We start from the raw sequence: 10,144 nt of genomic DNA, 5'->3' as shown, positions 1-10,144 counted from the left end.
AAATACACACACAAAAAAAAATTAGTCATGTCTAAATTCAATTTTTTCCACTCAAGATAAAAATCCTTTCTTCTTCCTCCCCTCAACATGACTTCCTTTATTTTCTCCCTAATGCATTTTCCAAGTAGCCTTGCATAACCTTATCCTCTCCATTTCTACCACTTGGTGCTTAGCAGGACCTGAGTCACCAGAATTATGAGTAGATCTGTGGTTGTGGCCTCAAGTTACTCTCCAAGTACCAACTGGGTCATGCCTCACATTAACATCATCCCAACAGCTGATATACTTGTTTTCTTTACTAAAACGAAAAACAAAAATTAAGCTGGGCATGGTGGCAGCAGCTCAGTTCTCTGGAGAGTTTCAGGCAAGCCTAGTCTACATTAACAAGCTCCAGGTTAGACTGGCCTACATACAGACTGTCACTTTATCTCAAAAGTAACAGTAATTAATAACAGTAAAATGGGGAAAGAAGCAATTGGCCCCAAATGCAGCAGTACAATTGTTTTCAATCCTCCATAATATACAGTCTTAAAAAGCATTAAAGAAGAATTTGGATGAAAAAATGCCTACTAGGCTGTTTTTAACTTATCTGTGCACACACACACACCAATTGTTAAACTTATCTAATTTGAACATGACTCTCAAGTCCTTTTATTCCATACTGTTTCTTCTTCTATGTCAATACAGTAAAATTGACAAAGGTATTCACTGACTTTTGTTTTGTTTTGTTTTGTTTTGTTTTTGTTTTTTGAGACAGGATTTCTCTGTGTAGCCTTGGCTATCCTAGAGCAGGCTGGACTTGAACTCACAGAGATCCACTTGCCTCTGCCCCTGAGTGCTAGAATACAACACCCAACGTGCATTCACATTTAGAGATGATTTGGTATGCCCTATATCATTTGTTTCTATCTTGAGAGGAACAATGAAAACTGTTCAGTGTTGAGCCTGATTTCATATTAAATTCCAATGTTTTACTTACTGTAAAATACCATAAATGAACAAGATGCCACTGATAAAGTATAAATATTTTACACAGACAATAGGATAGACAATTCAAATTGGTTGGATTGTTATGCATTATACAATGTCAAGTTGATATCCACATGCGCTTTCCTTTTGCCACAAGATTACATGAAATCTATTGTGCACCTGCACATCCTACCCCAAAGAACTTTATATTTACATCTAATTCATCAGTAAGAGTAGTAACACAAATAATCTTTTGACTTTCAACTTTTCTGTGAGGCAAAATCTGCTATCCTCAGGTCAACCTGATAATGCAGAGGTGGCAAATATATAATAATAGACTATGAATCATTCACCACTGTGATAAACTCACTACCACAACTCACAAAGGCTCTAAGGCCATTTACAAAGCCATTGTGACATGAGTGCAGTTACAGAACTAAACTTTGCGCTAGGCCATGAAAGGAAAGAAGGAGAAAAATGGGCTGAAATAAAGTGACAACAACACATGAAAGGTCTCTTTTGTAATTTTAATTGAAGCACTGCTAATTACTTTTTTTTTTTTTTAACTTTTAAAGCACCAAATTTTAATCTCTAAGTCAATTTGGGGGTGAGGGGGAGAAACACTCCAGAACTTCTCTCCAGAAGAAAACAGTGATGTTCATTCCTCCACATGTCCACATTAAAGATCTACTGAAACCAAAACTAAACCCCAAACCCTATACAGAGGAAAAAGATACTAAAATCACATTCTAGGGGGTCAGTGCATTCCGCAGTCTTTGCTGGGCTACTTGTCCTTCGGCTGACTTTTATAAATGAACAACACCCTAGCTCATCAAAATATACATTTTCCCATTGGTTTTTTTTTAATTAAAAATAATTAATTAAAAACGAAAATCACTTGAAGTTATTCATGAACAGTTGCCTAACTCATTTGATGGCATATACGGCATATGGAGGTCAGGAAGGTGGCTTGCAGCACATTTCATTCAGGGGATGCTCATCTTTAAGGCTTAGCTTTCTTCCAAACAGTGTAAAATACCCACCTGGACAAGGAGTCAAGGAATAAGGAAGGCCATTCAAGCAGGAACAGTATCACTTAGCATGTCTATGTAGGCCTACAAATTGAAAGATGGACAGAGATTTGTGGGATTAGGTAGAACACTGTGGGGACAACACAAAAGCTTTTTTAAAAGACCACTTTGTAGTATGGGAAATCCACCACTTGGGACATCTGAAAGGGGCTTGAGTGAACAAAGCCTTAAGGAGTGCACACAGTTCTCTCAGATAACACTATTGTTTCTCCTCCGAAGGTCTCCCAAAAGTCTGAAGAATCAGTATGAAGGGGAAAAAAAGAAAACAGAAGGATGGAGTAAATGAAAAAGGCAAAAAAACAAAAGGCAAGAAATGGTGGAAGAGCAAGAAAAGGGAATCAAAGACTCAGAAACCTTCTTTCACATTATCCCTATTCCTCAAACCTCCAAGCACGAAAAAGAACATTCTTAAAAGGACATGGGAGCAGTACAGACAGAAGAGATGCTAAATCTCAAAGAGCCATTGAAGGCTATGGCTGTCCAGCAAGTAGAATACCCTGCTCTTTGGGCAGAGGACTTAGGCAGTTCTTGTCTCATATCAGGCAACCTGCCTGCCCAAGCTAGAAGGAGCCAGGACCAGGACTAGAAGCTCCCTGACATGAAAGAAACTGCCATCGTGGAAACCTAGATTCAGCTTGTGCTATGGAAGCGGATGACTGCCGACCATAGTTTATCACAGATATGGCTAGTCTTGCTAGCCAGCTTACTATGACAGACCCACCCCCCCCATTTCCTCTTCGATATGCTGAAATTATACGTGGCCCAGTAAGCAATAATGTGGGTTTCTGGGAATCCAAACTGTCTCTCAAGTTGCGGGTACATATCAGTCCCCTGGAGGAGTGAAGAAACAGGTCATTGGACACCACCTCTACATTTTGATTGGGAAGGGTGATGATCAAAGAACTTACATAACTAGTTCCCAGGTGATGCGCCTTTGACAACCATTATTTCTGTTTATATAAGTGGGACTTAATAATTAAAGTCCCCTGGGAAGCTATGACAAGGGACTTCCCCAGTTTCTAAGATCCAAAAATAAAGCCTTTACCCCCCGCCAAGATCCCAGGAGGAGTCCCAGTTAAGTTTGAGACTCAGGGTTATACACTAAAGAGCTAATTCTGTTTGTTGTTGGGATTGATAATGGCAACATGCGATGTACTTAAATGGTCTGAAAAGGCAGCACATAATGTCATGGTCAAAGGATACAATTCCAAGTATGAAGGGACACAGACAATCTCTTTTGAGAATTCCACAGGACAATACAGGCGCCCCAGCTGTTCTTCATAGAGTGACAGGGCTTCAGTCAAATTGACACAGTTCCCCTAAATCAGAGAGAAAAGCAAACAAAAGGATTTCTAAGTCATACTCATTTGAAGGTCTCTAATAAAAAGAACAATTGGAGCTTGAGATAAAAGTTCATCTTTTAAAAAATGAGATAAGGCCTCTATACTTCCACAAGTTGCAATGAATTCTATTTACGGACTCATTAGTTCAGTTTCTTTCTACCTCATTTATGGAGCTATTTCAAATTATTGAAGTATGAAGCAATAGAAAGCAGTGAGGCCAATTTCTCATTAGTGACACAGTTCATTGTAGCCACACCACGCAATTTAGCAGATTCATCCACATAACCCACTCAAAGTAAATTTTTGTCAGTAATGGTCACAACTGTGTTGAAACTAAAATAGCAAAATGAGAATATTCCTGCTTCCCATGATGACTTAAACTGCATGCCTTCTAAAAGGCCAAGTCCCAACACAGAACTGTACTCACCCTTATCCTTTTATCAAGTTCTGTTTTTATAAGTTTATTATTGTGTGTAGGCATGGTGTATGCATGTGTAATGGCATCAATGTGGCAGTCTAAGGACAACTTTGTGGAATCAGTTCTCTCCCTCTACCTATTTACAAGGCTTTTGGGAATCAAACTCAGGTTGTCAGGCTTCTACTGCAAGCTCTTTTATCCACTGAGCCATCACATTAGCCCTCTGACAATTTTTTTTATACATTTATTTATTAAGTATATAGTGTTGTCTGCTTATAGGCCAGAAGAGGTCATCAGGTTACATTATAGATGGTTGTGACCCACCATGTGGTTGCTGGGAATTGAACTCAGGACCTTTGGAAGAGCAGGTGGTGCTCTTAACCACTGAGCCATCTCTCCAGCACCACCCCCCTCTGACAAATTTTTAAGGAATAAGACAAGTTTGTTCAGGACATATGTGATAAGGAAAAGCCCCAGTTGTGAGCATGTGTGAGATGGGAACGCTTCCAAACAGCAAGGAACAATGTGAGATGAAAACTGTTCAGAAAGGCAGCCTATGATGTCAGGACATCTGAGAACAGCCTTTTAAAACGAAGTAGCCAGTCAGCCAGCCATGAAAAGGTGGTTAGAGCTATTCCAAGAGACAGCCTTGGTGGTTTTAACTTAGCACATTCACTTAGCACAACGTCATCCTTTACTGCCAGCCTGTTTAATAACCCATCATCTAGGGTCCTGCAGTGGAATTTAGCCAGTGCCCTTCACCAGCATATAATTTGGTTTCAACATCAAGTTCACCATGAGAGCATATAAACACCACACATGTAATTTACAATTCGTAAATAGAAAACACAGTGCAGTTGTTTTTAGAACACCTCACCACTGGGGAAGCTATATAGAATGGAAATGCCACCAAGGTGTACAGCTGAATGGTTGTCTGCTCTCTTAAAACTGATGCCCTGCTGTGGGTTTATAGAGGACATATGGGAGGGCCGGGCCTCCTTACTGAGGATGTGGTACATAAACTGGAAGGTTTCAATTTCTTCTTTCCCAACATTGTCAAGAAGCAGTTTTTCAAAAGAAAAAGGCAAAGAAGAAACTCCACAAATAGATACCTACCCAAAAAAAAGGAACATGATAAATTTCACTTTCCTGTCTACAGAAATAGAACTTTTTTTTCTTTTAAGAAAGATACATGAGCATTCCAAAACAAAATCTAACAGCAAAGAAATAATGACCCATTAATTCAGCAACTTAGTTTCTAGAAAATTCACCTTGTTTCATATTAGTCTTAAATAAAAATTGCTTTTTTAGTTTATATACTCTTGTAATGTTAACATTTTTAACTTTATATCAGTTTCTATTATTTTGTAGTGTAAATACTTTCTTATTAGGTTCAAAAGTATGCAAAACTGGGTGGCTGTGGTGGCATGTGCCTTAAATCCAAGCACTCAGGAAGCAGAGACAGGTAGATCTCTGTGAGCTAAAGGCTAACCTGTTCCATGCAGCCAGTTCCAGGTCAGCCAACCCTGAATAGTGAGACTGTCCCCCTCCCCGCAAAAAATTGGGAAGTAGGGCTAATACAAATAACTTAAGAACACTCACTGCAGCTGGGTGTGGGGGCGCATGCCTTTAAACCCAGCACTAGGTAGGCAGCAGAGGCAGGAGGATCTCTGTCAGTTCGAGACCAGCCTGGTCTACAAAGTGAGTCCAGGACAGCCAGGGCTGTTACACAAAGAAACCCTGTCTCGAAAAACAACCCCCCTCAAAAAAAAAAAAAAAAAAAAAAAAAAAGAAAGAAAAGAAAAGAAAAAGAAAGAGAAAAAAAGAAAGAAAAAAAAGAGCACTCACTGCTCTTCTGGAGGACCCATGTGTAGTTCTCAGTACCCATGTTGAACAACTCAAAATTTTCTGTTAACTCCAACTGCAGGGTGACCTAACACCTCTACTATCTCAGGTTACCTGCATTCACATACACGTTCCTACACACCAACACACACATAATAAAAATTAACAAATTTTGTTTGTTTGTTTGTTTGTTTGAGACAGGGTTTCTCTGTGTAGCCTTGGCTGTCCTGGACTTGCTTTGTAGACCAGATTGGTCTCAAACTTACAGCGATCTACCTGTCTCTGCCTCCCGAGTGCTGGGATTAAAGGTGTGCGCCACCATAGCCCGGCAACAAGTCCTTTTTAAAAGCAAAACTAAATAGTGAAAACAAATCACACTTATGTGAACTACAGAACGTACAATTTTTTTTGGAGAATTGGCACTAAAGGGCAGAAAAGGTGGCTTCGTGCTTAAGAATACTTACTGCTTTTGCACAGGGCCTGAGTTCAGATTCCAGCATTCATGAATGGCAGGTCACAACCACAATATATCCAGCTCCAGAGGCTTTAGAAGGTACTTGCACTCACATGTACATGTACACATAAATGCTTTACAGTTTTTGTTTTGTTTTATGAGACAGGCTTTCGCTGTGTAGCCCTGGCTGTCCTGGGCCTCTCTACCTAGACCAAGCGGCAGCCTCAGACTCAAGAGAGATCAGCTCACTTCTGCTTCCAGAGTGCTAGTGTTGAAGGCCTATGCCAGTACTCACGGCTTTAAAAAAAAAATTAACTAAGAAGAAAAACTGACACTAAAGAGGATGAAGAAACAAGTCAGTAGTTAAGAGCACATACTAGGAGCACGGAAGACCTGAGAATTCAGTTTTCCACCCTCATGTCAGGGAGTTCACAAATGCTTTTAATGCCACGCCAGGGAATCTAACTAACACCCTTTTGGATACCATAGGCACCTACACTCACACAGGCATAACTTAAAATTTAAAATAAAAATAAATCAAGAAAAATTTCAAATGATGCTAATAATGGATTACTTCCAGATAGCAGTAAATTTTAGTGAGGATTATAGTTGTATGAAGGGTACTGATAATGAACAGTTCAAGATTATTGGAGCGGTCAGGAATTTGCTACCATTTTTACTGTAGTTTCCATGTGTGTTCCATACTCTTTCTGTATTTCGCAAACAGTCTGGTTTTTTGTATTGTTTTGTTTTTTGAGACAGGGTTTCTCTGTGTAGCCTTGGCTGTCCTGGACTTGCTTTGTAGACCATGCTGGCCTCGAACTCACATCGATCTACCTGACTCTGAGCCTTTAATTGGAGACAGAAGGTAGGTAGTCTAGTTCTAGGGCCTTATTTCTATTCTCCAAAATGTGTATTCCCCGGTTTTGTGGAATGATAATAAGGCTACCTTCAAGGCTCTAGGGTGATTCAAGTGATGCTAGACATTTGCCACTGTGACAGACTCAAGCAGTATGTTGGTAGGAACATTTAGTTTTTGCAAATCACCATATAACATCCTCATCCCAACATTTAGCCTTCTCCATTTTTCTGTTACACATTCCAGCCAAGGGCAGAAGAGGAGAGGCAAGAATCAAGAGTTATCACCTGAGCTCATCACTGGGCAGTGAAAAAAAAAACATAGCCAGAGACTAAGGTTATAGGTCTAGCATTCATCACATATGTATGTACGAACATGCATACATATATACATACATACATATATACATACATACGTGAATAAAATAAATAATAAATGGATGGATGTGTAGGGTAACTGGTTTCCTGCGAAACTTATTTATGCCCCTTAGTCCATGTGAATTTCAGTGACACATATGACCAGCAAACACAAGACACAATCCCAGGTTATCATGAAATGGTATCACTTTGTATCTTCAATTGTAGCAAATGGGAGAACAAAATATATATATATACAGTGATGTCTTCTGAGTAATTGTTGGCAAAGAATCATTTGACTTATGATCTGGAAGTTTAAAAAAGGTACAGTTCACAAAAACAAGTTGCTGAAGTTTCAGTCATTTGCATTTGCTCATGCTGTATAATCACCAAACATTTCTATGAGTTTCCCACACCAAGGCACCAGATCCCCACAGCAAAATAAAGAATAAAACCATTCCATTGTCTTTCTTCCTCTTTTATTTTTCTCCTTCTTCTTCTTCTTCTTCTTCTTCTTCTTTTTTTCCTCTCTCTCTCTCTGTGTAGCTTTGGCTATCCTGGTCTAGGCTGGCTTCAAACTCACAGCGATCCACCTGCCTCTGTCTCCCCAGTGCTGGGATTAAAGGCGTGCACCTGTGCCACCACCTGGCCCATCCCACTTTCTAATGCCACATTTCACCTACTCCAAACTTACTGGTTCACAGAGGATCTATACTTAAGTCCCCTTGCAGTGTACCTGGCCACAGCTTTTCCACACAGAGGTACCTTGTTGTTTCTTTCCATCATTTTTTCACCACCCCTAGTCAGAGTTCCAGACCCAAGCCATGTTAAGTCCTGGCAAGTCTCTATTTGGTTATAAGAGCCTAGAGCCTCATGTTTTTTCAATTAAATTGCATGAGACCTTCTTCCAGCTATGGAGATGTGGAGGATGTGGGGTGCAGTAAATCTGCTCCCAAAAGCCCAACTTACTGAATCTGCACTGCTTTTATAGTACAAAGCATTGTATAAGGAGGTTTCACCATAAGCATCCTACATAAAACAGAAGTCTGCAAATTTCCTCTGTAAAGAGCCAAATAGATCACATCTTAGCACAGACCATGAGGCCACACCAGCAATAAAGAAGCACTTTCTGCCTCCTTCTCTATGCTTCTATTCTCTTCTCCTCCCCCTTCTTCTCTTCCTCTTCTTCTTCCTCATCTCTCTTCACATGCTTCTCTCTCTTTCCCTCTGCCTCTCCCCTGTTCCCAATCAACCTGCATCTATATATCTATATACAAAGAAGAGAAATACACAACAAACAGAACAGGCAGCAACACTTGGCATACTGTGTGTAGACCCTGCTTTAAGCTAACATGTGCACACAGGCTTTGGCTGCAGTGGGAAGGGGAGGAAAACAGGAAAAGCTGGAGCTTTAGGTGTCTCGGGTATTCTAAGTTCTCTCCAGAATTATTCTCAGGTCCCATGAAATAGCAAGAGTAGACTAGAGTCTGCAGGTAAATGCTCCCTCTAGAGAAAGAAGCAAGATATCTACCTGTTCCCGATGTGTAAATACACTGACAATCTTTAAAGGCAGTTCATCAACAGATACTAAGTAACAGTAATAAGAAATTCTGCCATGCAATTATATAGTATAGGGTGACTAAAGCTAATGATTGTATACTGTACACTTCAAAATGTTGCAAGAAAGAAGTTTCATGTTTTCTCCACAAACACATGATATACATTTAAGAGGATACATGTGCTTCACCCAATTAAACACTAGACAATGTATACGCGTAGGTAAACACCACATGGTAATTCTGTGAATAAACATTTTTATATATCAGTATAAATATAAATCAGTAAAAAGAAATCAATTCAAGTTAAAAATTTACACTATCCTAGCTGATGCAACTACAGCAGTTTTTGAACCTGAGGCTCAGGGAACATCACACACACACACACAGTGCAAACGATTTTAGGAGCAGAGAAACAAGGAATCTGTTGTAACATTTTGTCTCCTTGAAATGCTAGGGGGGGAAATGGGGGGGGGGGAAGCTGGGCATGGTGGTGCATACCTTTAATCCCAGCACTCAGAAGGCAGAGGCAGGTGGATTGCTTTGAGTTCGAGGCCAGCCTGGTCTACAAAGGAAGTCCAGGACAACCAAGGCTACAAAGAGAAACCCTGTTTTGAAAAACAAAAACAAACAAACAAAAAAAGAAATGCTAGGGAAGCTAGACTGTGATATCTCCATGATATGGCTGCTGAAACAAAGTCTGAATTAAGATGACACTAGTAGACAAGATGACATGGAAGGGAGAGATCTCAGGGGTACCAACTCTAAACAAAGAACTACAGGCAACTAAGAAATGCTGAACACAGGAGAAATAGTCATGCATAGAGAAGAGCACAGCAATTGGCTATCCAATACCAAATGGTCAGCTCTAAAAACGTGTGTGTGTGTGTATGTGTGTGTGCGCGCGTGCACACACGTGTGTGTGTGTAAGTATATGTATATCTGTGTGTAGGTACATATGTATCTAACAACAAAGAAAAAGAGAACATGAATTTGAGAGAAAGCAAGGGGTATATGAGAGGAGTTGAAGGAAAGGGAATGGGAGAATGAGTAATTACATTATGATTTAATAAAAAACATTTACATTAAAATGTGCGGAGGCTGTAAAGATGACTCAGCAGGTAAAGCACTTGCTGCTCTTGCAGGGGAACGGAGCTCAGTTCCTAGCACCCAATTTAGGGATCTCATAACCACCGGTAACTATAGCACCAGGAGATCTGAAATCTCTGGCCTCTGCAGGCATCTGCAGTCAC

The 10,144-nt window shown here is 40.1% G+C and overlaps 1 protein-coding gene across 1 annotated transcript in view; it reads right to left on the bottom strand.

Moving 5' to 3' along the window:
• Positions 1–1,477: 1,477 nt before the first annotated feature.
• The window catches only part of Sms (spermine synthase), a 51,807-nt gene continuing 43,140 nt past the window's right edge, over positions 1,478–10,144 (bottom strand). The window contains exons 10-11 of the mRNA XM_051141010.1: positions 3,264–3,379; positions 1,478–2,012 (exon numbers count right to left, since the gene is read on the bottom strand). Coding sequence (XP_050996967.1) covers positions 1,973–2,012; positions 3,264–3,379 — 156 coding nt within the window. The 3' untranslated portion in view covers positions 1,478–1,972. The remainder of the gene's footprint in view (positions 2,013–3,263; positions 3,380–10,144) is intronic.

Source organism: Acomys russatus, chromosome X (genome assembly GCF_903995435.1).
Source record: "Acomys russatus chromosome X, mAcoRus1.1, whole genome shotgun sequence".
Classification (NCBI taxonomy): Eukaryota; Metazoa; Chordata; class Mammalia; order Rodentia; family Muridae; genus Acomys; species Acomys russatus.
Note: the sequence above shows the minus strand (reverse complement) of the source record. Positions and strands in the feature narration are given on the sequence as shown.